Source organism: Tursiops truncatus, chromosome 2 (assembly GCF_011762595.2).
Source record: "Tursiops truncatus isolate mTurTru1 chromosome 2, mTurTru1.mat.Y, whole genome shotgun sequence".
In the NCBI taxonomy this organism is placed as follows: domain Eukaryota; kingdom Metazoa; phylum Chordata; class Mammalia; order Artiodactyla; family Delphinidae; genus Tursiops; species Tursiops truncatus.
In genome coordinates this window covers 175,348,473-175,376,449 of record NC_047035.1, presented here as the reverse complement: position 1 = coordinate 175,376,449, position 27,977 = coordinate 175,348,473, and the positions used below count along the sequence as shown (strand labels likewise).

General features: G+C 39.2%; 1 protein-coding gene across 13 annotated transcripts in view; it reads left to right on the top strand.

Moving 5' to 3' along the window:
• WAC (WW domain containing adaptor with coiled-coil) overlaps positions 1 to 27,977 on the top strand; it is an 86,058-nt gene that overhangs the window by 46,857 nt on the left and 11,224 nt on the right. For 6 of the 13 annotated variants that reach the window (XM_033852524.2, XM_019933596.3, XM_073801769.1 and 3 more), the window contains 6 exons: positions 1,507 to 1,613; positions 7,626 to 7,741; positions 8,391 to 8,503; positions 12,476 to 12,784; positions 25,450 to 25,719; positions 27,104 to 27,226. In XM_033852524.2, coding sequence (XP_033708415.1) covers positions 1,507 to 1,613; positions 7,626 to 7,741; positions 8,391 to 8,503; positions 12,476 to 12,784; positions 25,450 to 25,719; positions 27,104 to 27,226 — 1,038 coding nt within the window. The remainder of the gene's footprint in view (positions 1 to 1,506; positions 1,614 to 7,625; positions 7,742 to 8,390; positions 8,504 to 12,475; positions 12,785 to 25,449; positions 25,720 to 27,103; positions 27,227 to 27,977) is intronic. The other 7 variants (XM_033852525.2, XM_073801770.1, XM_019933595.3 and 4 more) reach the window with 3 other exon arrangements.

Below are 27,977 nucleotides of genomic sequence, written 5' to 3'. Positions count from 1 at the left end.
CCTCACCTCTCTCAGCCTTCGTAGAACTGAAGAAGTTGGGGCCTTGCTCTGGACCGGGCTTTGGCCTAGGGGAATGTTGTGGCTGGTTTGATCTTCTGTCCAGCTCAGTAAAACTTTCTCCACATGAGCAGTTAAGGCTGTTGCTCTTTCTTCCTTGTGTTCACTGGAGCAGCACTTCTAATTCTCCTTCTAGAACTTTTCTCTCGCATTCACAGCTTGGCTAACTGTTTGGTGCAAGAGGCCCAGCTTGCTTCCCGTCTTGGCTTTCGACCAGCCTTCCTCACTGAGCTTCACCATGTCTGGCTTTTCACTCGGAGTGAGAGACGTGTGACTCTTTGTGTCACTGAGCACTGAGAGGCCATTGCAGGGTTATTAACTGGCCTCATTTCAGCATTGCTGTGTCTCAGGGAAGAGCGTGGCCCGAGGCGGGGCAGTAGAGGTGGTTGGTGGTGCTTCAGAACAGTTACAGTAGCAACTCAAAGGTCACTCACCACGGATCGCTATAACAAATAGAAACACGAACAAGCTTGAAATACCGCGAGAATTACCAAACTGCGACACAGAGACGCGGGGTGAGCCAGTGCTGTTGGAAAAATGGCGCTGATAGATGTAAGATTGCCGCAGACCTTCGATTTGTAAGAAACCCAGTAACTGAAGCGCAATAAAGCAAAGCCCAGTGAAACAGAGGCAGGCCTGTAGTTGTTCCTGTTGATTGAAATGGTTAATTCTTACTCATTTCTTCTCGTAACAGCTCTGGTCTGACGGCTAATTAATTTCCAGGACCACTGGACCATCTAAATTGCTCTTCCCACTTCCAGTTTTTGTTCCTTGTCTTGTAGCCTCCATACCACTTGCTAGCTCATTTTTGGGTGTGGGGAGTTGAATTATGTTACCTTGATGCTGAAAAATAAAGACATGGAATGCAATTGAAGTACTAACAGTTAGATTTTTGTAGTGGACCTTTTTGTATCATTAATCAAGTGTGGGTATTTATATCTTGGTTTTTCTTAAGACAATAGAAACCATCATCCCTGATGGTCTCTGAGATGTGTAGATTATTCATAAAACTCATGAATTACTTTTAAGCAGTTTTTAGGAAGAGTTGGTCCTGTAGTGAGGAGATATGATGCCATCTTCATCATCTTGAAAGCAGGCACCTTTCCTGAAACTTAACTTTTTGAAAACTTCATACTGTTTTAGTTGAAATTTGGCAAAACTTAAAAGAGCAAGTGTGGAAACTGTTTAAGAAGTTGAAAAATAATTGCAAAAACGTACTGGATAATTGTGACTTCTAGTTCTCTGTCAGTTGAACTTTTTTGCCTTTTCTCTATGTACGTTGTGTCTTTATTAGAACTTTTATTTTATAAAAAGCTACAAGTTGCTAGAAATGATAAAAATGAGGTTTTGCAATGATGAGTTAGTGATATACAGTGATCTGTAGTATGATAGAAACCAGTGCAAACATCAAATATGACTTATAATTCACTTTGCTTTTTATTTTTTAAGGGACCAGTTACTCTCCCCAAGAAAATTCACACAACCACAGTGCTCTTCATAGTTCAAATTCACATTCTTCTAATCCAAGCAGTAATCCAAGCAAAACTTCAGATGCAGTAAGTATATAAACATGCCCAATTTTGTGTTTTTGGAATTCATTGCAAAAAAATTATTTTTAAATCAAAGTTGATCTTTTCTTAATGCACTTGAACTAATGAGCTGGCCTTATTATTCGAACTGAGCGTGGTCCAAATATGCCATCTTGGTACTGTTTCACCAAGAAATAATATTGTTTGCCTTCCTCTGTGGAGCAGAATTTACCATTGTGATATTTGAGATGCACAGAACTCTAGATTGTGAAACTTGTGGCTTAACTTGAGCTGCTTCTTTTCATAATCTATAAACTTCTGTTAAAAAAAAATTCTATAAATTTATTGAGTGTCTACTTGTATTACATACTCTACAAGACACTAGTGACATAGAGGTCCCTCTCCTGAAAGGCATGAAACCCAGTGAGGAATTGTAGGTATTTCTAAAAATGAAGTAATTGTTAATGAAGTTAACTATTACTCAGGTTGAACTTTTTAGAGTCAAGGTTCAAACAAAAGTTTTAATACATTCATTCAAAAATAAGGTTTCAATTTCCCAGGCATATGCTAGGTGGTTGATGTATAGAACTGAGAAAATGTAGCCCATCTTAAAGGAACTTTTGGACCTATGGTGGAGACTGAAAAGTAAACCATTAAAATGATGCATGTTAATGTTGCTGGGGAGCCCTCAAGAGGGGGGCTGCAGCCTGGAAGAGGAAGGTGTGCTGGCCAACAGACTGACTGTAACCCACGCAGTGGAAGAGGTTGGAATTTGTGTAGCATGAAAAGGAACAGCACCTACAAAGACGTAGAAATATGAAATAACACCACGTTTGCAGAACACGGATTTCGATGGTGTGGAAGAATGGCAGGGGCTCAGGTTACAGAGAGAAATGGGGCCGGATTACAAAGCATTCTCTGCCTTTCCAGGGAATATGAACTATATGTAAAGGCAGTGGAGAGCTACTAAAGGGTAAAATCAGTGAAGTACCATGTTTGCAATTTTAAAAACATGATCGGAAAATACATTATAGGGAGGAAGAGCAACTAGAAGGCTGTAGAAGTGTAGGCTGAATCCGGCAGACAGTGCCTCTGTTACTCAGGTGATCATCATACCTTAATGGTACTGAAAACCCTTGGGGTTTATTATTATTTGTCTCTTGTTGAATCAGTGTAGATAGTACATTTCCATAGAAAATTGAGACATCAGCGATTTTCGTAAAAATTTTAGAGTAGTTTTTAGGGTCCAATTAGGAAAACAGGACTCATACCGGTTATTTTAGCATAGAGAATTTCAAATACAGGAAAGGAAAAGGAACGTATAGTGATTACCCCTGACGGCTGGGAGCAAAAGGAAGAGGTTGGGGTTATCAGAACCCAGTTGCTCAGAGGAAGAGCCTTGCACAGTTGGTGATGGTACCTCTGCGAGGTACGACGAAGCTGGTTCTGATTCTGGGTTGAGAGCTGGAAAATGGAACCTGCTGCACTGCAAGGCTTCTTCCTCCTGCCTTTCATCCCTCCTCTAATGCCTGGTATTGGCAGAATCTAAGAGGAAGCCAGCTGGCTAAACAGAATGTAATTGGCGTTATCCCAGCCTTAGCATCACAGAATAGAGAAAGGGTGGTATCGAGACTGAGACGACAGCTTGATGAACCTTCACAGGTGTTGTCATCACACTGCTTGTGCTGAATCACTTTCACTAAGACATATACTCAGCATTTTGCAATGCGTGTCTCTATTTTTGTGAAAAATGGCCCCATTAAATTAACAGGTTAGCACTAACCTAAAGTTTCCTTTATTACTGACAGTTTAGATTTGGTATTTGCTATTAGGACAGAGGCGGGCCATGTGGACATCGTTTTGGTGGAAAAAATTCCTTATTCAGGGAAAACAGTTTCTGATTATTTTGATTTTCAAGAAATGGATTGACATAATGAAATCAGAAAGAATAAATAATGGGCATCAGATAAGTTTGAAAGATCCAAATTCTAAAGGGTGTCAGGGGACTGCGCTGTGTGAATGGAAACTGAAGACAGATTAAATGTCATGTGTTTTCAGAGTCAGGGTTCCCCTTTCTGTAGATTTCAACTCTGGGTATATAATTAACCTCAAGTAGTGGTCTTTTTCACCATAATGTACCCAGGGGGAATGACATTTTTGCAAACTATAATTTAATGTTACCTGAGAGCCTGGGTTTTGAACATCTCTGAAGGTTACTTGTAAACTGACTTTGTCCTAAAATCACTTCCAGTGGAAGGTTTTTGAGTAGTAAAGTAAAACATAAGGTCGCCTTTCATTAATACTTTCATAATGAAAGAAGAGATGAACAGAAGAATATCAGGTAACCCAGGTCAACACATTATTTTAACCCAGGTTAAAATACGGAATAGCTTTTTTTTAAAGTGGGTTTTTATTTTGTGCTTTCTGAGCTTTAAATATGTCTTTGAAAATCAGTAGCAGTATTATTTGGAGTTAACGCACGCAGATACGTGTTTGTATGGGGGATTTATATTTATCAAGTTAACTGTTGGAAGTCGAGTTGCAGTTACCTTGTTTTTAGTATGAAGATATTCACAGGTAGGCCTCGTTGAATTTAAATATGTAGGCTGTTGAACGCCTCCTGCTTCCTAATGTAAATCATGGTAGGATCTACAGACATCATGTAGGCTGCCTTAGATTATGTTATGCATATTCCTGATTTTTTTAAAGAGATCTCTTTATTCAGAAAATCTGTTTATTTAGGAAGAGAAATTTATTTCCCTTTAAAGACATTATAATTGGAATCTTCCCTTAAGTATCGTTTACCAATTTTGATTTGCTGGAAGTGCTTTAAATTCAGTCCTAGGTTATTTTGCATTTATACTCCAGCTCCCCTTGTTATGAATTAAATATCTTCTGTTATCAATTAAATATCTTCTGGAGGTTTTAAGTTGGAGGTTCTTCTTCACATGTATTCTCTGTAACCAGTCTTGACTGAAGATATTCTACTTAACCATAGAACTCTTAGGACTCCATGAAATTCTTTGTTACAGTGAGTGCCATCTTTGATGTTATTTAATGAACTGTTCTTTATTAACAGTGCATAATTAAATTCCGAGATTAACACTTTATTTTCCATAGTTTAACTTTGAGGAGAAGTGGTGGAACTCTGTATTTTGGAGAGAGTAAATAGGGAGATGCTTTTTTATTTAAGAAGAGAAAAGCAGCGTTGATATAAGTTCTAAAAGTCATTTTGAACTGAAGAGTAGACGGGTGCTACAGGAACTATTGAGTGCCATTCTTAGAGAGCAGCCATTCATGCTTCATAGTCTCGGCCTCTATATTCATGAAAATTGAGAGCTTCTGTTTATGTGGACTCCGTCGTGAGTAACCATATTAAAAATTAAAATTGATAAATTTGAAAGATAATTTAAAAATTGTAAAGCTGTTACATGTCAACACATTTAATATATTTTTTGGAAAAATAACTTTCTATTTTTTTGAAAAATAGACATTGAGCATCTCTTTAAATGCCTGAGTAGGGAGAAGAAACATAGAATTTCATAGTTGTTCTACCTTCAGTCTTTTGTGATATCAGATCTCCCATAAAGCCTCTGAGAAAACTCCCCTGTGTTCTTGTGATAGAATGAGGAGGAAGAAGACAAAATTATCTGAGTATTATTTATGAAACTATTTATGAAAATAGTTGTGATTTTGTGAATGATCTCGGGGTTCCTCAAGGGTTCCTGGGCAGCACTTGGCAACTACAGCAAGCCTAATTTAGAAAACTTGAAATGTTTGCAAAACTTTTGTTTAATTCTTAATTTTAGATACCTTTTTTTAATCAAGGAACTTGAGAATCTAATATATAACGTGATGACTATAGTTGGTGATGCTGTATTGTGTCATGGAAATTTGCTAAGAGAGTAGAGCGTCAGTGTTCTAACCAGAAGAAGCGCCTGTGAGTGAGGTGACGAGACAGACGTGGTAGTTAACTAGACGAGCAAACCCTTCCCAGTGAACGTGGGCGTCCAGTCGTTACTGTGTGCGCTTTAAATGTCTTACAATTTTATTTGTCAGTTATACCTTAGTAAGGCTGAAAAAAATACAACGAGGGGGGTGGGGAATTTAATACCTCCTGTTGCATATCAGCATTTAAAAACATTAAAAACCCTGTTACTTAAAGGTTTTTTCCTTAACCTTTTTTTGAGGATAGAAGTAGGGTGGAGAAGATGAGCTTAAGTTACTAGTATGTGATTGCAGTGCTGTACCTGGAGCACGTTCTGTTAAGTAAGACATTAACTCGTACCAGCCTAGGGTTTGGTGAACCCATGCTCTTCAAGGTTCTGGTCTGTGAACTTTGAACCGTCCTGGAGGCTGTGCCAGAGTGCAGATTGACTGCCGTCAAACGCACTGCCTAGTTGAGCGGTGGCAGCGTCTGTCCCGGAAGCGGGCCTTTGGCTCGGGAAGCAGTGTGTCAGCGTGCGCTGTGCCGCGGGCTCCTCTTCTCTCCAGACAGGCCACAGCCGGCACAGGCACCGCTGTGAGGGGCGTGGGCTTAGACCCTCTGCTCCACTCTGGTGGCCTCTGTTCCCCTGCCTCAAATCTCCTTCTGCCTCTCCAGACCAAACTAGTAACCCCACGTGGCCACTTGCCCAGCAAACCAAATCTTGCAGATACCTCCGTAGAGGGGCTCAGCTGGCATATACTAATGTAGGTGTAGGGAGTGGTAGGTGGTGGAAAAGAGCCTTTTGAATTCCGCCTTCTGTGGTTGGGTTTCCTGCAGCCTGGCAAAGCCTCCTGGGAGCTAGGGGGCTTGAGAGTTCACTCTCCACTGGTCTTTAGAGGTTTGGAAGCACAGGGCTGATTTCCAGCAGCTTCATGATTTTGGACACCGGCCTGAGAGCATAATCTGCATCGTTTCTTCAACTGTCCTCAGAATTCTTACGACATTTCCAAAATTGGTATTGACTTAGTGGAAATAATAGATGTCCAGAAACCTGAGTTTTGATCCTTTCTTCTGCCACTGATTACTTTTGTGACCTGTGGACAACTTGTAAGTTCTTTCAGCTTGTTCCTGTGTGGTAGATTAAAGAAAGCTGGGTAGGCAGTACATAAGAGTCCCTTTCCTTAAGCTTTAAAATTGTGTTCCTCTGCACTGTGGTGAGCCCAGAAGAAGGATGGGCTGCCAGAGTATAACCTTATTTCATTTTAGCCTCAAAGCTCCTTTGAAAACTGTTAAATTCATGTACAAGTGTACTTGGGGTTCTACCAGATTTCCTGGAGCTGCTGCAGGCACTTAAACATTACTTTTGTTGAGATTCATTCCATGAGAACTGGGCCTTTCAGATATTTCTAACGTCATTATAATTTTACAGTGCCTGTGAAATTACTAGCAAGAGACTGTATCTGAGAACTTTCGGAAGACAGACCAGTTTTAGTTATGGGAAAATGAGCAACGCCGCCGACCCTGTATACTGTGTGAGACAAGGTTTAGTTAATACTTGACCCATCGCATGGGTTTTGAAGTTGAAGCAAATCCGTAGCTTTTAGTTAGCTCTGTGCTCACATTGAAGTGTGTGTGTGTGGCTTCTTTCCCACTGAGTAACAGTGAATACAGGCAGGCTGTGATTACTTTGTGCCTTAGAGTGTTTAGAACTGATGTACTCTCATGCCATCAGATCAGTCAGTTGAGAGTGGCTTCTCCATGTGACTAGATTTCAGCAATTAAAACTGTGGTAATGGGGGGCTTTGTAATGCTTTTCTGAAGTCACTATGATGTTAGTTTCGTGTCATTCTTCCTGTGCCTAATGAACCTGCTGATTGTTTAATTTGATATTTTATAGAGTTTTCCATTGTTCCCCTTGAAGGTTTTCATAGACTAGGGTCTCCTAAGATATATATGCAGATAATTACATCTTAGACGTCTTAGAGCAGGGGACTTTTATCTCAAGTCTTTTTCCATATGTATGCCTTGAAAACCATTGACATTCTTGATATTTCATACCAAGTGATTAAATTGTATTAACGTGTTCTAATTTTCTAAAATGTGTTTTTAAGCCTTATGATTCTGCCGATGACTGGTCTGAGCATATTAGCTCCTCTGGGAAAAAATACTACTACAATTGTCGAACAGAAGTTTCACAGTGGGAGAAACCAAAGGAGTGGCTTGAAAGGTATTTGCTCATTTAAGTGAACAGTATCTCTCATTGTTGATCCTACCGGCTAACGTCTTAGGGTGCTAATCGTTCTGAACAGTATTTCTCACTGCTGATCCTGCCGGCGAACGTCTTAGGTGCTAATCGTTCTGAGCTTAGGTTTCTTAGTGTGATGCTCGTCACTCCTTAACTGCAGTGGTTGGCCTATCGTCTGTGTTTTCCATAATTTCTCTTTACCTTAAAAAGCAAAACCAAAAAAACTAGGACAGACGAGCAGCTGTCCACAAGGGCCTTGTGAACAGTCAGTGTATTTATGTAATTTAAAAATTTATATTAATCTGTTATCTATCATACATCTTCCCTGTAATTTGTATTAGAAAACTTTATCATTCTTGTAGGACAATAATATGTTTCCTTCATATATGGAGAGTTATCATTACAGAGTTTTGGTTGTAGGGTTAATGGCATGTGAATAATTGGTATAATATTGGCATCAGTGAGAAACATAATGTTGTTTGCTGTATCCCATGTCCCACACCAGTTGAATGATATTACTGCCTTGTTCTTTTATGTTCCACGTACAGTTTCGTTGAGCATTTGACCAGAAGCGTTAAGTGTAGATTCATTGTATGTCTTGTAATTTTGTGGATGTGTCTTTTATTTTTAGAGAACAGAGACAAAAGGAAGCAAACAAGATGGCAGTTAATAGCTTCCCAAAAGATAGGGATTACAGAAGAGAGGTGATGCAAGCAACAGCCACTAGTGGGTTTGCCGGTGGAAGTAAGTATTAAGTCTTTCTTGGAACCAATAGAATGTTTGATTCATTCCTGTAGTTTGTTTACTTTACAGATTTATGTGCATAGCCGTTTATATAGGTAAACTAAAAGAAACAGACACATAAAAGGTTTTCTGTGTTGGGTCTGTCCTCGTAACGGGCATCATTTTGTTCTTGAAACGGTGCACGTGGAGGTGTCCATCACTACCCGTGATGGCTCTAATGCCGTTGAGTTGGTGAAGAAGTAAGCTTTCATGCTGTGGATTGACAGGAGACCCCACCCCCGTTTACACTGGTCACTGAGAGACCCGCTGGGTTTCAGTCCAGTAACTGAACGGTAGCTGCACACAGAGAGTGACGTGAAGTGACTGTCTTCGTCTGTGTTATCAGCGAGACGCTTGTTCATCCTTGTATATGGAAATGGGTTTCACCACGATTGTAGATCTGTGTGCCGTCTCCATACTATGGGCACCTTCAGGTTCTTTTGAGGCCAGATTTTGTCCGAGTTGGACAGTATGGGTAACATACATTTATTTTTAAGTTCAAGTAAAATTTGAATTTGAAGATTTCACTAAATATATTCTATTCCCAGTGGCTGGTCTTGCCCAGAATAAAATTTAAATGCCACATAGAATTCTTAGGCTCTTCATCGAATTTTGAAGTTCTGAGAATTTTTAGATGTGTTTTGGGAATTCTTAGACTTAAGCGTTTGCATTCTCCTTCTGTAACTCAAGACAAAAAGTAGGGTTATATTTGGTCCCAGTGGGGGATATTGAATTTTTGATGGGAGAAATTACTTAAGATGAAACAAATAATACAGTTCTGTAGGGCTGATGTTTAAAGTATGTTCCCTGGAACATTTAACTTTTTATATTAGTGAAATTGTACTTAATTCTTAGACAATAACAATGGTTTAAAGCACTGAAGTTAGGGAATTTAAGAATATTGTATATTGAGACAGAAGACCTGGGTTGTAATCCCATTTCACTTAATATCTTAAGTAACTGTGACTTTCCGGCAAATAACTAAAAATGAGAGGTTTTCCTTTTTTCCAGGCTAAAAAAAATATAGTGCCCAGCTTGTGGTCCTCCTGAACAAATTGTGGGTGTCCAGGAAGACTCGCTAGATGAGTGTAAAAATAACGTTTTTTAGTTACTGGGCCAGGCCTCTCCACGTAGTGGCTGATGGTTCCCAGAGAAGAAAAGATCACAGCCTAGTATGTTTGTTCTTTCCAAAATTACCTAGTCACTCGTCCTCTCTTGGGGTAATTAGAGGTCTGATAGAAAAGTTGGTGGAAGTGAAAATAGTACTTTTGGCTGCTTAATAAAAATCTTTAAGGAAATAAAATCAGAATTGTGGTTTCAAATTATCTGTGTGCATCTTTTTCTTTCAAAAGGGAAATCAGTTTTTTCTTCTTTAAGATTTCAGAAGTTAGGCATGTTTGTTATTAAAAGTAGAGAGAGGGAAAGTATTTTAATCTCACGACTCAGGAACGCTTGGAGACATACACTTTTTTCTAGCTGCATGTGAAAGTATATAAAAACTACATATGCATGTATTTTACACCAAAAATAGGATTGTATGTTACTGTTCTTAACCTGTTTCTTCTGTTCAATAATGTTTCAAGGATATGGAACTTCCCTGGCGATCCAGTGGTTAAGACTCTTGTGCTTCTACTGCACGGAGCGCGGGTTCGATCCCTGGTTGAGGAACTAAGATCCCGCGTGCCGCGCGGCGCGGCCAAAAAAAAATTAAGAAAAAAATGTTTTCCAAGGATTTGTTTCCTTTTGCCATTTTATAGTTCAACGTATGTTAACTGCATGGTGTTCCGGTTTTGGACGTGCCCCCATTCATAAATAATCCTCTCTCCGTGGATACCCGCGTGGTTTTCAGCTTCTTCCTGCAGTAAACAATGCTGTTGTTCGTATTTCTGCCCACTTCCCTGATTACTTCCTTAGCTAAATTCCTAGAAGTGCAGATGAGGAGTCGGTGGGTCTTTGTGCTGAAATGGACTCCTTTATCACACTTCTTGAGTTTTAAGTAATGTTTGAGAAAGGGCTGCAGCTGTATTGCTGCTACTTTTTTTTTAATTGGTCAACTGACTGTACTTGGTGTGATGGTAATAATGGTTCCTAGGCACTGAAGTGCTTAACTTTGTCTATCCAAAAAATGCTGGCAGAGTGTCCCATATGTCTGGTACGTTGGTGTTCATGTAGGGTAGGGCCTAAAGCTCTGTTGTCCCCAACAGCCAGCTAAAGAGGTGTGCGTGTGGTGGAGGGGACAGGGAGGGTTGGGAACGTTTCCTACGTAAAGAGGTAAAGGTAGGAAAAAAGATTCTTCAAGAGTGTTTTTGTGTTTCGGGAGTTTTGGCAATGTAGCAAATAATACCCACAGTTTGACAGTGAAGTTGTAGGGGTAGAATTTTAAATTTGGTATTACTGCTGCTGTAATTGTACTGGTGTAGTTGTATTGTTGATTATTTTTATTACCTTTAATCGGTGCCTCACAGACCGATTGCTCTGTGGTTAGAGAAACTTTAACTTGGGTTCTTCAGCAGTGGCACGGATGGCGCTTGGGGTCAGGGATTGCGTATGGATTCTGTCCTGTGTTGTAGAGCGTTACACCTGGCCTCTCCGTGCCAGCCCCAGTAGCACACCTCTCCTCGCCCAGTGGTGGCACCCAGAAGTGTCTGCAGATGTTTGCTGAGTGTTCCTGTCGTGGGGCTGTGCGGATGGATGGAGTCTCTGCTGAACGGCGTCACGTCTCGAGCCATGAGCAGCAGAAAGCTGTTGGCGCCATAGCGCCCACGTGTGCTGTAATGCTCTGCAGTGTCTCTGCTGCAGGTGTGCGTTGACAACTTGAAAACTGCTTTGCGGTTTAAGCCTACTTCCTTCTTTGTGCTGTCATGCTCTCTAGACTTGGAGGAACCATGAACTGGAAAAAACGACACAGTATTCAACAGGGAGGGCATCCTTTGGTAGTATCATTACATATCATGTGCTTGAGTCTTAAGGTGTTTTTCTCCTTGGAAGTTGCTTTAATCCTTCAGTTACTGATGAGACTTGTAATTTAGGCTGGAGGTTTTTTTTGACAAATACAAATTTTGTTGCCGTGATTGTTGAAATTTTCCTTCTTTTGTACTCTTTTTGCGGAAGCAGAAGTACTTTTGAGTTTAAAATATTTTTGTGGCTTTAAATTGGAAGAGGATCTGTTCTTAACATGACGGATAATACCAAGTATATTTTTCTGACTTTGCTGCAGATGTAGGGCTCCTGTTGTCAGATAGCATTATCTATAACTTGATTTTATAACTAACTCTGGTATTTGTTAGCATCATTAAAAATATGAATGGATTTACTTACCGAATGCAGAGTTCTTTATAAAATTCAGCCGTCCCAAAATGAGGTCGTCTAAGCCCTAGTACCAGCTGCTTTAGAGCCCACTAATCAGCCACGTCAGTATTCAGAAAAATCAGGCTAACAACAAAGTAGTATTCCTCTGTAGTTGAACCCCTGTGGATAATTCAGTTATTAGAACCAAGGTCCGTATTTTAAAAGAATGGACCGTTTACCTTTTCTATTTTAAAAATATTTTTTTTTATTTGAGTAAAAAATGTTATACCTCTCCATACATTTTGATCTTTTAAAACATCAATGTTTTGATGTTTTAAACAAAACAGCTCATGTTTTGTTTGAGCTTATGGTGTGGCTCTAAAGAGTCCCCAATCTAGCAGCCGCTTGAAATCTCAGCGTAGATGAAGCACTTACAGTTGAGCTAAAATTCCTCTTCCAGCATTTGAATATCTATATGCTAGTGGTAAAACTGCAGACGCTAACTGGGCTCGCAGTTTTATAGAAAGATGTTAAATACAGGTATGTTGCTAAATTAGCTGATGTTAAAGACAGGATTCTAACGTAATCTTTTTTCTTCCCCTTCCGTCATTTCCAACATCTCTTTTTCCGAACTCTGAACTAAAGTGGAAGACAAGCATTCCAGTGATGCCAGTAGTTTGCTCCCACAGAATATTTTGTCTCAGACAAGCAGACACAATGACAGAGACTACAGACTGCCAAGAGCAGAGACTCACAGTAGTTCTACGCCAGTACAGCACCCCATCAAACCAGTGGTTCATCCAACTGCTGCCCCAAGCACTGTTCCTTCTAGTCCATTTACGCTACAGTCCGATCACCAGCCAAAGAAACCATTTGATGCTAATGGAGCATCCACTTTATCAAAACTGCCTACACCCACATCTTCTGTCCCTGCACAGAAAGCAGAGAGAAAAGGTATGCCGTTACTACTAGATGCTGCACGTTGAACTGGAGTTTCTGGAGTTTCTGATTATATTACATTATTTCCGTTAGCTAAATAAGACGCTTAATTATGAATTCTTCTAAAAAGTCTTCTAGAATGTTACTGCATAGATTTAGATCTAGAGTTAGCCATATTTAGCTTTTTTCTTTTTCTTTTTAATTATGAAGCCTCAGAACTGTTTTTTGCCTCTGACACTTTGAAGTCAAGTGCTTAATTTATAACAGTTAGTAATGGATAAAATAACTTTTCACAGCTAAAATGACTGTCCCATCATACTTGTATAAAGTAATTTTTGGTTTTTGTGATAATTGTCTTCATGATATAGTTTAGAAATTGTCTCAATTTTCTATTAAAATTTAATATGAATAGAGACATTTAAAAACTTGTCATTTCCACATACATGCAACTATTGGTTTCAGTTTGTGAATTAGAAAACTGAGTTGTGGGCCATAAGATAAGGAGTCTTAATGTCTGAATTATGAGTTAAGTCTGAAGAGTAGAAGTGGAACTTTACAACCCAAATTGTGTTTATCTGACTCGGTGCTAGTAACCATAGAAGGTTCAGAAAAACTGTGGCAACCACCACTTGGGGGGTGATGCATAATGGAAGAAGCAGGGTGATGGGATAAGCCTATTTCGTAGACCAGCCACAGTCCCAGACTTAACCCAGGTTTAAGGAACTAAGGAAATTTGAAAAGCATTAAGTAAATAAATCACCTTGGGTAGACCCCGTAGCAGATGAATTAGCAGATTAGCATCAGTAAACGTTGAGGAATTTTTATGTCCTTTGGGTTTAGAAGATGCTGTGTGGACCTAATGAGTCTTTAAGCTTTTACTCTATTGTCAGACTCATTATTTCACACTGATTTGATGTGTTGACAAAGGATTTAAGTAATTGGGTTTCTTTTGCTTCTAGTTTGCTCTCCTTTTATGTATGTAGTTTGAATTTCCCCTGTAGCAGTTGTTACACATTACGAAACATACTTTCATCATAGAGTGCATCATACATAAACAGGTTATTCCAAATGTTGTCAGATTCCCCAAAGATGGCTTGTACCAAAATTCATATGTACAAATCATATTTGCCCTGATGCAGAATTAAATTTACAAGAGAGAATTCCTGAGAGAGAAAGTCTGAATTAACGCATTAATTGTTAGTGTGGTAATACTTTCTAAAGGGTGTTTGGGTTTTTCAGTTTTGCCGCTTTTAGTTTGGTTACAGAAAAAGTTTATTTAAAAAACATTTCTCAGTTTGAAAAAACGACCTTTGGCCTTCAGAAAGGTCTTTGGTCTTTCTCCCACTTTACCTGTTGCTAGCTGTCACCTCCTCTTTGGAGAGTTTTTCTTCCCTGACTTCTGGGACGCTGCGCTCCTCAGCTTCCTGCCCTCTCCTCTTCTTGCTCCTGAAATAGCATCAGAGCCCAGTCTTCACTGTGGTTTGTTCTTTTTTTTTTTTTTTTTTTTTTTTTTTTTTTTTTTTTGCGGTACGCAGACCTCTCACTGCTGTGGCCTCTCCCGTTGCGGAGCACAGGCTCTGGACGCGCAGGCTCAGCAGCCATGGCTCACGGGCCCAGCCGCTCCGCGGCATGTGGGATCTTCCCGGACCTGGGCACAAACCCGCGTCCCCTGCATCGGCAGGCGGACTCCCAACCACTGCGCCACCAGGGAAGCCCTTGTTCTTTTTTCCTGCCCAACATGTCCTCTTTTGCTGGGTAGCAATTCTCGTGACTACCTTGTCTACATAAGTGACTCCCAAATCTTTATTTCTAACTCACACACGTCTGCTTCCTTCTCCAAGCAGTTGGTATTTGTTAACATCTCCCCAGAATATAGTGTGTCCTAAATTCCTCCCTTTTCCCACAGTTTCTAGGTTCTCAGTGACAACACTATCCTCCCAACCATTCCATGTTCTTCAACATTCTTGCCCATTCATCCATCAGCAAATCTTGGATTCTTCCTCCTGTGTCTTACTGGTGTGTATTGTTTCTCTCTCTTGTTATTGCCACTGCCATTATTGAGCCTCAGGTCATTGCTCTTGAAGTAACCTTCTGATAACTGCTGTGCTTCCTTCTACCCACTCTATCCACTTACAGTGACATCATTATAAAATTTAGATTGGATTGTGTTATTTCCTTGCTTAAAATTTTCTAATGGTTTTATCCAAAGGAGAAGTCCATACTTCTCAGTAAGATGATAGCAAGTCCTTGACAGTCTGGTTGCAGCCTGTCTTACTAGCTTGATCTCCAGTATTTCACTCTTAAACATTCCCTGTATAATTCATCTGCTGCAAACGTGTACAGTTTTTTAGATCGTGTTATGCTCTTTCATGTTTTGATCCTTTGCTGAAAAGGACGTATTCTTCCCTCCATTTCCGTTCTGTTGGACTCAGTTCCTTCTCTAAGGGCCAGCGGTGGTGTCCTTGGGTTCTCAGTGTCAGTTAACCTCTCAAACACTTTGTTTTTCTGTCTGTTACTGCACTCACCACTTTACGATTTTAGTTCCTTCAATTAGACTCTCCTGTGTAGGGTCAGACGTTATGATTTATTGCATTTTGTACTTTTTTCACCCCCTGACCTCTCCCTCGAAGCTTCAAGCACCATTCCTGACAAACTTAACGTAATTAAAGATTAACTGTGTACCAGGTTTGGTGCTAAATGTTTTGTACATATTTTAGGTTATTCCTTAAAACAACATTGTGAGGGAAAGAATTGTCTTCTTAGATATGAAGAGCCTGCACATTGCTGAAGTTGAAACATACGGTGTAAGAGGTGCTTCTCCAAAGTCCACGTTCTTTCCATAAAACTGTGCGTAATGAAAGACATCACCAGTCTATATTAGTTTGGACTCCAGTAATTCAAAACTCCTCACAAATCTTAGGTGATTCATGTTTAAATTCTACAAAGTGTGTTTGCTGATCACGAGCTTATTTTAAACTTACAGGAAGAAACTTGATTATCTTGGAATTGCCTAGGTGTGGTGTATAGGGAAGATAGTACAGTCTTACCAAGTATTTCCCCTTGCATGTGAATTGAAGACAGTACTGTTTCCTTAAATAAATTGTATAACAATTTGGATCTTTTCAGATTGTTTTCCAGTTAGTCTAAGTTTGTGAAAGGTCCATTAATTTGCGGTATATTTTTTTCCTCGGTGGAGACATCCATGTTATTTAAGTTAAGCTTCCTATTGACTGTTGTCATCAACATAGTGATTTCCTTGTTTGGATTTTCCTTAACAAATAATTTATATTAAGAGGTTGATGGTTCAAATAAGATAGGTCTCTTGGTCTTAAGTGCTACTAGTATAGCTAAACTGTATTTAAGGATGACAGCGATAGAATGCTCTAATAAATAACAGAAGAGCAGGAACTTTGTCCTAACCACTGCTGTATCCTTAGTACTTGACAGGTAATAGGCAGTCAGTTCAGTATTTGTGGTATATGGATAAATAACTGAAAGAATGGTAATGCATGTGTTGAGAGTTGGGGAAGCACCTACATTGGTCATGGTTTAAAAAATGTATTTGGAGAAAAAGAAGAATGTTATATGTGTTGTGCGTCTAATTAAAGAAATAGATTTAGATCTGTTTAATGCCGGTGTGTCTTTCGATAAAAAGAATCTTAGATAAATCAGTCTGTGCTTGCTTGAGGGACAGAAGTGTGGAGGAGCTGTGAAGCTCTTCAGTTCTGCAGAGAATAATCCTAGTGTTAGGTAGGGTAAAACAAGGGCATCAGGTACCTCCGTTTAGATTTATATCTGTTTCTTATGGTAACATTTGAACATCTCTTGGCAAGACTCCTTTATTGGACAGCCATATAACAAAGTACAGAGAAACTCTGATGTGCTTTAAAAAAAAAAAAGTCTAAAACCGAATTTTATAGGCTTGCAACCCATTGACCATTCTAAACTGGTCCTGACCCCAGCCTCTTTTGCAGATTGGTGAAATGACAAAATAGGCAGGAGACGTGGGTCCTTGTTTTTTGATTTCGCCAAATAAGTGCCAGGGTCAGAAGAGTTTAATGACTTTTAAGTTTCTTATTTAATAATTTAGAGTTACAGTTTATTAACAGAGATAAGTTTGAAAAGTAAACAGAGCAGCCACAGAAGCAGACCTATTCAGTGACCTCAAGGCAGCTCTCAGAAAATCAGCCTGTCCAAAGAGTCACGTAGTTACATGCTGTTCTGTAGTCGGAATCTAATGGAAGGGGATTAGTCGTTCTTTAATGTGAGATGTGAGTTAGTCACTTGGAATAAACTTCCTTTTTGTGTTTTGATGATATTTGTAGACTGGGTGAAGTTAAAATGAACCTGAAGACTTTTCCCAGTGTGTTAACAGCAGTAATCTTTTATAGCCCACATAGGAGGTCATAGCTGGCTGAAAGTGGGACACATTTAGCTCTTCCTTGCTTTGCTTTAAACTACTTTTCAAACTACTTTTAGGATTACTAAATGTTCATGTAAAATTAGACCAGTTGGCCATAGAAGTACTTAAGTATTTGTTGAATAACTGAGGACGTTAACCAGGGGCGGGGGGTGGGGGGGGATTGGTGTTAGTCTGATTTAGTCAGTAAGTTTCACTAAAATTACATTATGTAATAAAGATGGCATTTTGAGCAGTGGGGCAGGGGAATACCTGTGATGAAAGAATGTTAGAAAATACTGTTTTTAACTTGAGGGGCAAGGAAGACCTTTTAAATGAGGACCCAAAACACATTTGCCTTAAAAAGTTGGTAAATTTGGCTACATGAGACATTGAAAACTTCTCTGTGACAGAGATACAATAAACAAAGGTTGAAAAAAAATGCAAAATTGGGAGACAATATTTGCAACAAATATGAATAACGGTACATTAAGGCTACATTAAGAATTCATCAAAGCAGTATGAAAACCAACAATCCAATGGAAAGATGAGCAAAGTATCTGAACAGGCAGTTACAGGAGAGGAAGTTTAAATGGCCAGTCTTGCTCTACAACAGTTAGAAAAATTAGCTCAAAACGGAACAAGGACCTTAACTTAGGAGCTAAAAACTATAAAACTGTAAGAAAGCGAGGGAAAACCTTTATGACACAGGATTGGGTAGTGATTTCTTGGATATGACACCAAAAGCGTTGGCAACAGAAGAAAAAAATAGATACATTGGACCTCATCAAAATGAAACGCTTTTGTGCATCAAAGGACACTCTAGAGTGAAAAGACTGAACCCATGGAATGGGAGGAAATATTTATAAGTCATGTCTGATAAGGGATTAAGAGCCAGAATATATGAATACAAAGTCCTGGAACTCAACAGTAAAATGAAACAGCTCAGTCCAAAAATGGGCAACGGAGTTGATGCGACATTTTTCCAAAGAACATAGTCTAATGGCCAGTAAGCACATAAAAAGGTGTTCGGCATCATTGGTCAACAGGGACAGAAAATCAAACCACAGTGAAATATCACTTCACACCCATTAGGATGACTACTGTATATATATTAAAAAAACAGTAGAAGACAACAAGTGTTTTTGAGGCCGTGGAGATTGAAACCCTTGTGTATTGCTGGTTGGAACGTAAAATAACACAGCTGCTGTGGAATACAGTTTGGCGGTTCCTCAAAAAGTGAAACATAAAATTACCATAGGATCCAGTGATTCCATGCCTAAGTATGTAATCAAAAGAATTGAAAACCAAGGAATCAAACGGGTATTTATACACGAGTGTTCGCAGTAGCACTATTCACAACAGCCAAATGGTGGAAACAACCCTAGTGTCCACCAGCAGATAAAGGATAAACAAAATGTAATATATGTGTGTGTGTGTGTGTGTGTGTGTGTGTATACACACACACACATATATATATACACACGCAGTATTAGCCTTAGAAAGGAGTGAAATTACGATAAACGCTGCAACATGGATGAACTGTGAAAACCTTATGCTGAGTGACACAAAAGGACAAGTATTGTGTGATTCCACTTCTGGGGTACCTCGAATGGGCAAATTCATAGAGAGACAAACTGGAATAGTGCTCAACTTTGGTCTTGTGAGATGGGGAGCTGTGGTTTAATTGGGTAGAAAGTTTCTGTTTGGAAAGATGAAAAAGTGCTGGAGGTGAATCGTGGTGATGGTTGCATGACGGTGTGAATGTACTCAATGCTAGTGAGTTGTAAACCAGAAATGGCTAAGATGGCAAGTTGTGTGTGTGTATGTTACCAGCATAAACGAATTCAGGAGAAGGATTACCAATACAATGTTGGAAATTGAAACGAGAGTTTTCACTCTTAAAGTTGGTGACAATTAACAGTTGAACGGAGGGAAACAAAACTGGTAGGAGTGTAGAAGGCGGTTATTATGGAGGTCACTTAAGTAAAATCTGTTGAAAGTTTTAAAATAGGCTTATCCTCTGTATGTATTAGCATAAAGATTTTCTCGGTTGAATAAAAGAGCAAGTTGCAAAAACATAATTGTTACAAAACATCAATTAATGCCATACTTAGTTGTATGTACATTTTAATGCATAGAAAAGTTCTGGACAGACACATTTAAAATTATGAATTATAGAGTAAAAAATAAATTAAAATGAAAGTCACAGATTATATACCCGGTGTTGTCACCTAGTTATTTTGCGGTTTTTTCTACTACACTTGTATACTTTGTTTTCCCTTATGATTCCTCCATGTTGTAACACCATTACTACACAATGGAACAAGCAGGCTGCCCTGTTGCATCAGTAGTTTGAGCTTTACAGCCATATCCTGTTTAGTATTATGACGGCAACTGTCAGAACATTGTGGGAAATTAATGTTTAGAAATGCAGTCAGTACCTTTTACTCTTTACGTGCAGTATCTCGTTAGACCTTACTGCAGATTGAGGAGGAGTTATTTAGCATACCAGAAAAATGTAGGTCAGAAAATTTTGACTTTGGTCTGTGTTGTCTTGGGTATTTTGAAAGGGTGCCTATAATTAGAAGAGGTGAGTGGTTATTACCTTAAGCCTTAAAAAGTTAGGTTATAGTACATTTCTCTGTGAAGTCTAGTCTTTGGTAGGTTACTCCCCCTACTGGTAAAAATTGGAAGTATAAATGAATAATTCGTAATTACAAGCATAAAGGGAGAGAAAAAGGTTTTATCAAAGTTTATATACACAATTTAAATTAAAATCAAAGAGTAACATTTATTTCATGGCTTACGATAAGAATTGGTTAGAGATCTACAAATGATAGAAAAACATCAGGTAGGAAAGTGACCTTAAAGCTCATTTTAAGTTTAAAATACCATAGGACAACATCACCACATATCCTTAAAAAAATCATAGGCACACGCGTGCACACACACACACACACACACATACACACGCACACACACAAAATAAAAAAATAAACATGGTAGAGCTAAAATTGGATACCGTTGTTTTGCCAAAAGCTGAAAAAATAGGCTTAAAGCAACCTAGGTTTCTTTAATGCTTGGAAAAGTTTGCATTTAAAGAATGTGACTAGAGGCTGATGTTAAAAAGCAGAAGAGCCTTTTGAAATGGCTTTGTAACGTAAAACACTACATTAATTTTCTTAAGTTCATTATTTGTCTTTATTTTCAAAGATCCAGATTTTTAATTTTAGTTTGATACAAAACTGTTTAAACATGAAGTATGTTAACCTAACATTGTAACAGATTCCGGATTAAAAAGACAAATAGAAATGTTAATTAAAATTAAATATCTGTGTAGAAAAAGCACACTTAGTGACTGTGTATTTGTTCTGAATAGTTGCTTGTTGCCTTTGAGTGTTTAAAAAGAGAAGAAGGGGGTTGAGGATTTTATGATTATTAAAATAAATCTAAATAAGTTGTTTGTCTCTAAGACTATGTAGTATTACTTAGCTTTATGAAAAAATAGCATAAAGTGAGCTGTTCATTGCCTGCTCAATGAATTATTTTTGGAGACCTTAGGCTTTTCCTCCCCATTATAAGTTTTGAACGTAGAGCTTAAGAAGAACAGCACAGACACAGGCACCTGAGCCTTTCTTGCCTAATCAGGCGTCCAGTCAACAAGTACGTGCTGAGGCCATCTTGGTGCCAGACCCCATTTTGCACCAGAGCTACAGAGATAAATACAACAAAATTCTTCTCCTGAAAGAGTTCATTTTCTGATACAAGAGAGAGAGATCATAAGCTGTATAATAGGAGATGCTGGGTAATGTCTGTGGTAGGGCGCTCTGAACACAGAGGAGTGGCACCCAACCAATAGCTTTCGTTTATATATGTGTGTATATATATATATATATTTTTTTTTTTTTTTTTTTTTGCGGTACGCAGGCCTCTCACTGTTGTGGCCTCTTGAGACTGTTGCGGAGCACAGGCTCAGCGACCATGTCTTACAGGCCCAGCCACTCCGCGGCATGTGGGATCTTCCCAAACCGGGGCACGAACCTGTGTCCCCTGCATCGGCAGGCGGACTCTCAAGCAGTGCGCCACCAGGGAAACGCCTTTCGTTTATATTTTCATGATGAAACCAAGACTGCCTTTCAGGGTAGCATTTTATATTTTTATCACAATTATTTTTCTCAATTATACTTCTAGATGGAGGCAAGTAGTATTAAAAATGTTTAAGGTGTAACACACTTCCGGAGGGCATCTGTGTGGGTGTGTCCTTTAGGAAGAAGGGGGTGAGTGGAGCTGTTTTTGAAAATAAATAACTGGTTGTGCAAATAGCATGCTGAAGACCTACCTGGAAAAGCAGTTTCGCTTTGCTGTCTTTGATCTTGCCCTTTCTCCACTAGTTCTCTGTGTTTGTGCTAGATTTTTAAAAATTTTGTTTTGGTTTTGTTTCCTTTTGTTTTTTAAAGTTAAAAGGAATCTGGGAAGTTCTCTCTTTTTTCATAACCAACAAGGTGTGCCAGAATCACCCATGGAACTGGAAGTTCACCATATGCTCGGACACCTCAGCCCCGCCCCGTTCGTTAGAGCTGGGGTGGAGCCCTGGTGTCTGTTTTTTGTTTTTAAACTTGGATAAGTCCTATCAAAGTCAGACCTTCTAAAAAGAGAAATTCTGGCCTTCAGAGATGTTGCTTGCTCAAGGTTCCCGTAAGTATTGAGTAGTAGTAACTGGTTTCCATTACTGTTCATTAATAATCTCTCACAAAACTGCAAACGAAATTCCTCCTCAGGATACATATACGTATTTACATTGTTACCTTATTTCTTTGTAGTGATATGTATCTTCTGTTTTGGAGTGTTTTCCTTTTCCTGGATTGAATGGCAACGCTGAAGAATTTTCAAGCCTTTGTTAATTTTTCAAATCTGTGGATAGATTTAGCAGCATTGAAACAAATTTGGAAACAACTTACACCTTCTCCAACTCCTATCATTAAAGGCAGAGGAAAACCATAGTAAACGTAACAAAAGGGTCATTTCAGAGGGATATAAGTACTAATTTAATTGTTCATGCAGGAAGTAAAAACAGAGAACTTGTTTCATTCTAAACATCATTAAGATGCCCCTAAACTGTTTATTCCTTAAGCTGAACCTTAAGGTATATGATCTGGAGAGAACTGCTGCTATAGTCTATAATTGCCTCATAAAATGTAGTAACTGACACAAGGAAGTAATAAACTTTTCACAAGGAAGATCTTATTTCCTTCGTTTCTTTTCTTTTTCTTTCTTTCTTTCTTTCTTTTTTTTTTTTTTTTGGTGGTACCCGGGCCTCTCACTGGTGTGGCCTCTCCCACTGCGGAGCACAGTCTCCGGACACGCAGGCTCAGCGGCCATGGCTCACGGGCCCAGCCGCTCCGTGGCATGTGGGATCTTCCCGGACCGGGGTACGAACCTGTGTCCCCTGCATCGGCAGGTGGACTCTCAACCACTGCACCACCAGGGATGCCTACCTTCAAGTTTCTTTATACTTGTTTATGATTCCAAAACAGCAAAGCTGGACACGGTAGGCAATCTGCTAGACTTAGAGACTACCTCCTTTAAAATGTGTGCCTTTTAAAATGAAAATATCTGCCTTACAAAAATGAATATGTCTTAGACCTTCTGAGTGGATCATGCGAGATCAACACGTCTGTGAAATCTACTGAAAGCAGCTATTGTCCCTATAGGTGTTTTGACCATTACAGTGTGTAAAAAGGCCGTAGAGGAGGTTTTTTTTTTTTTTTCTTTTTTTTTTGGCAGTAAACTTGCTATTCAGTAGTAATTCCTGGCTTCTTTGGGGCCATGATGATTAATTAATGTTTAGTTCCTAAATTGGGAGTGAAGATTTATACTTGTTAGGTAGCAATGTAATATTCAAATGTAGTGTTCCTGAAACTTTTATACATCATAGTAGCAGTCTTAATTCAGTTATATAATGTATATATGAGCTTGAAAATCTCCAAGAAATGGGTATATATGGGAAATTCAAGAGCCTTTCAGCCAAGATTTTAAGAGACTATGAATATCTTGAATACTCTAGTCTTAATGTCGTTACCTATGGGACCTTGGTTTCTAATTGTTTCCTCCATTACAGTGACTGTATTAGTAAAATTTCATGGTATAAAAATATCAGTTTATGTTCTTCTTCCTGTTGGTGGACATGTGTTTTGTTTCTAGTTTTGTGCTAAAATAAAAAGAGAAGCATAACACTGTTACGAGAATTGTTGACTATTTCTCCAAATTGATGTACATTAGAGTTTCTCTAAGGGTGTGTACCTAAGGGGAATTACTGGGTCGTGAAGTGCGTGTAGCTCCAATTTTTCTAGATAATGTCAGGTTGTTTTCCAGTGTGGTCATATGAGTTTAGTCTCCACCTGAGATGTGAGGTGTTTCCATTACTACTTGAGAACATTCGGTATTGTTAGACTTTGGACATTTTTGTCAGTCTGATGAACGTAAAAGAATATTCTGTTGCTTTTTAATTTGCGTTTTTCTGATTATCAATGAAGTTGAGCATCCTTTGTGTTTTTTAAGCCATTCACGATTCTTCTGTGAATTGTCTCCTTGTCTTCTGTTCACCTTTCTGCTGTTTAGTCTGTCTGCTTTGATTTATAGGAGTTCCTTAAAGTAGTTTGGTCACCAGTACTTTGGGTGTAATTGTTTTGCTCTTTGTTATTTTCTGCATCCTCACATCAAAGTTATTTTCCTGTGTTTTCATCTACTAGTTCTAAAGACTTAAATATATATACAGAAGTCTAACCTGCCTTAAATTGGTTTTGTTTTAAATGTTAAAGTTTTTATGTCTGGCAAGGCATGTTAGTAGCTGTGTTCTTTTTTTTTTTTTGCGGTACGCGGGCCTCTCACTGCTGTGGCCTCTCCCGTTGCGGAGCACAGGCTCTGGACGCGCAGGCTCAGCGGCCATGGCTCACGGGCCCAGCCGCTCCGTAGCATTTGGGATCTTCCCAGACCGGGGCACGAACCCACGTCCCCTCATTGGCAGGCGGACTCTCAACCAGTGCGCCACCAGGGAAGCCTGCTGTGTTCTTTCTTTAAAGAATTTTGTGGCTCTTACTAGCCCATACGTCTTCAAAATACGTTATAGAATTGGCTTGTCAAATGCTACCAAAATGCTGTTGGGCTTTTAATTTCAGTTACGTTGAATCTATGTAAGTAATTTGCAAGGATGGCTTTCGAAGGATAATTTTTTATGCATGTTTAATACTTTTTAAACTCCCACTCTTGTGGGAGTTTCTTGCTTTTAAAAGTATCTTTTTTAGTGCTAATAATCATTAAGTGATACAAATAGAGGTAGTTCATTACTTTATATTTTTAAATCCAAAAGATTTAAAAGTATGTAATTCTAAAACTCAGTTGTAAGGACGAAAGTTCAAAGTAGGAGTCTCCTCTTAGGCATCACATCCTTAGTCCATTCTGGGCTTGCTCACCACCGTGACTATCCTGATTGATATTAAGGCTGTTGTCACGTTTAAGTAGACTGTTTTTGTGCTCATAAGCATTTTCACCTTATTTTATGATGCGTAGAAATTAAGTCTTGGAGAATTGTATTGTCCCTTTATATCCTAATGGAAGCTTATTTGAAAGTGTAGTTAATACAGGACAATACCATGGAGATATTGTGGGTTCAGTTCCAGACCACCACAGTGAAGCAGGTCTCACAATAAAACAAGTCAAACAATTTTTTTGGTTTCCCAGTGTAATATAAAAGTTGTATTTACACTATACTGTAGTCTGTTAAGTGTGCCATAGCATTATATCTAAAAAACACAGTATACCTTAATTTAAAAAGAATGCTGTTGGAAAAATGGCACGGAGAGACTTGCCCAATACAGGGTTGCTGCAGCACCTTCAATTTGTTGGCCGGGGCGGGGGCGGGGGGGAAGAAAAAGGCAGCAACTGCAAAATGCGATAAAGGCAGAATGCAGTACAAGAAGGTGTGCTTGTGCGTGTGTTTGAGACAGCATTACTAATAGAGTGTGGTGCTGTGAGACTCAGACATGGGTGTGGCAGATCACTGCCTTGCCAGGTTTTGTGACTTCAAGCAAGTTATGTAATCTTTTTCAGTTTTCTCATCTATGAAATGTCTGCCTCATATCTAGTAGCTAGATATTTACTGAGCCCCCTCTGTGCTACCTTGTAAATACTAAATGAGCTTACTGGAGTTAGGTGCCTGCCACGTGGGTGTTGCTTGTTTGATGTTGGTTCCAGTTTCCTCTACTGAAGTAATGTTTTTCAGCTTTATTATCTCCTTTTTATTTAGAATCTACATCAGGAGACAAATCGGTGTCACACTCTTGCACAACTCCTTCCACGTCTTCTGCCTCTGGACTGAACCCCACGCCTGCCCCTCCAGCCTCTGCTTCAGCAATGCCTGTCTCTCCTGTCCCACAGTCACCAATACCTCCATTACTGCAGGACCCAAATCTGCTCAGACAGTTGCTTCCTGCTTTGCAAGCCACGCTGCAACTCAATAATTCTAATGTGGACATATCCAAGATAAATGAAGGTAATTCTCATTGTGATAATTTCTACAAAGTTCGCTGCGTTGTGCAAAATTATGTGATTAGTAAAATCCCCAGTATAGGAATGGTCTTGTTTTGTTTTGAAATTCACATTTGAACTTCATGCTTTGGAGTTTATATCCCCCATAGCTTAATTTGTTACTATAATTGAATTAGCAATACTTGGATTTTCTGTGTATTTTTCAAGACTTGCTGCGTACCTGGTAGTTACTGGAGATAACTGTTCATCAGCTTAATATATATGGCGAATGTTTTTTTTCTTTTTAAGTGAAAACAGAAAAAAGAATATTTGCTAAAACTGATATGGAAACACCTGGTTTCTAACATAGTTCAAGCAATCTCATGTACATCGGTAAATGATTATTTGGAATATTTAAAATATGCTAATTACTAAGAATAGGAATTCAGGTAGTTCTTAAACTACTTACACACTTTTGAGAAGGGAAGTAATGGATAACATTATGCTATTTTTCCTAGTTAATTGCATTGTTAATTCCAACTTGGCTTTTCAGTGTACCACTAAAGTATTTGGGCAGCCACCTCAAAGAAGTCTGAATAAAAGTGGATGTAGTTTTTAATCCGTAAACCATTCAGATTGAAACATTAAGCCTTATGGACATTATAAAATTTTCTGTGTGTGTACACTTCCACATAAGTGGTTAAGTTCTTCCTTCACCCTAAAAATGGAGCTATCTTAGGCTAGTTGGTCATTAATCTTCCATTCTTATTCTCTTCAGCATTTCTGTATTTGTTGTTTGATAGGTAAACATTTTACTGGGCAAAGTGGGGCTTTTAAACATTTTGAAGAAATGATAGCCTAAGCAAATGTCAATAATAAAAGATCTTATGCTTCAGAAATACATGGTATTCCAAAGTACCCAGCTTTTAATATCCATTTTGAAAGCTTGTTGTGGGTGGGTGTTGATGTAGGGTTTGAGTGCTCAGCTGGTGTAACGATGCCTTCGGATGAAATAACTGCTGTTTACCTAGTTAATTCCAAGTAATGTACTAAGTACGTTGCCTGTGTACGGATAGGTTTCTGGTATAATCAGAAGTTCCGGTGAATACTCTTTGCTGTTTTAAAAGTCTCATAGAGGAGTTTCCTTTAACTGGACACCTAAACTTTACTGTAAAGGAAAGTCTACTGTTTTATTATATAAACCCACTAAGCTTCTTTGCCTTTGCCTCAGATCATTTCACATCTCTAGGCTCATTGTATTACTCCTATCTTCTAGACTTTTATTTTGGGAATTCTAGTATGGAAACACTCCAGATTTTTTCTGGGTTCCTTTTGAGTTTTCAAGTTGTAACTAATACCACATATGCCACTGTGTTTTTATTTGAATTTAAGATGTAATATGTTTATAGTTCTTACAGCAGCTGTGACCCAAGCCTCATTGCAGTCTATCATTCATAAGTTTCTCACTGCTGGACCATCTGCTTTCAACATGACTTCTCTGATCTCTCAAGCTGCTCAGCTCTCTACACAAGGTACTTATACTCTTAGATGCCTCTAGAATTGTGTCTTGGTGGGGGCAGGTGGGATTCGTAGCAGATTTTTCTTTAGTCTTTGAAGAGAGCGTAGCTATGATACTGATTTTATTTTGATTTTTTAACACTGCTGTATACAAGTAGTATTTTTCTTTACCTTTCTAGATGAAACAAGCTTTTGACATATATCTTGCACTGTTGCCATCATATCTGCAATATAATCTATATTTAATTCAGCATTTAAGTCGTTAGTGAGATATTTTACTCCAAAGCTAAAGTAAACTATGATATCCCTCAATCTTTGCGAATCGCTGGATCTGTTTTAAGAGCTGAAGTTTGCTTCAAGTTGGTGTTAGATGGGTCTTGACCAGAGGATGCAGAAACGCGCAAGCCCTGCCTTGAGTTAGCCAGCCCTCTTCCCCGTGCAGGAGCCAACGGGGCACGAAGGAGCACGTGGGGAATGGAAGGGTTGCCTGGCTTGCCCCCAGCCGAAGCAGCAGGAGTGTCTGGCCTACTGGCGCAGCGCATGAGGGCCACCAGCCCTTGGGCGGCCTCGAGGGGCGGGGGCCTGAGGGGACGGCCAGGCCTCCTCGTAGGGTGAGGAGGAGGCAGCGAGGGCGAGGTGAGGCCTTCTGGTGAGTGCGTTCTCAGACGCAGTGGGGGCCGCACTGGGTGTGCCGGTCTCGCTCAGCAGCTCATTTGGTCAGTGTGACCCCAGCGAGTGCTTAGATGCTGACTTCTTCAGATAGCT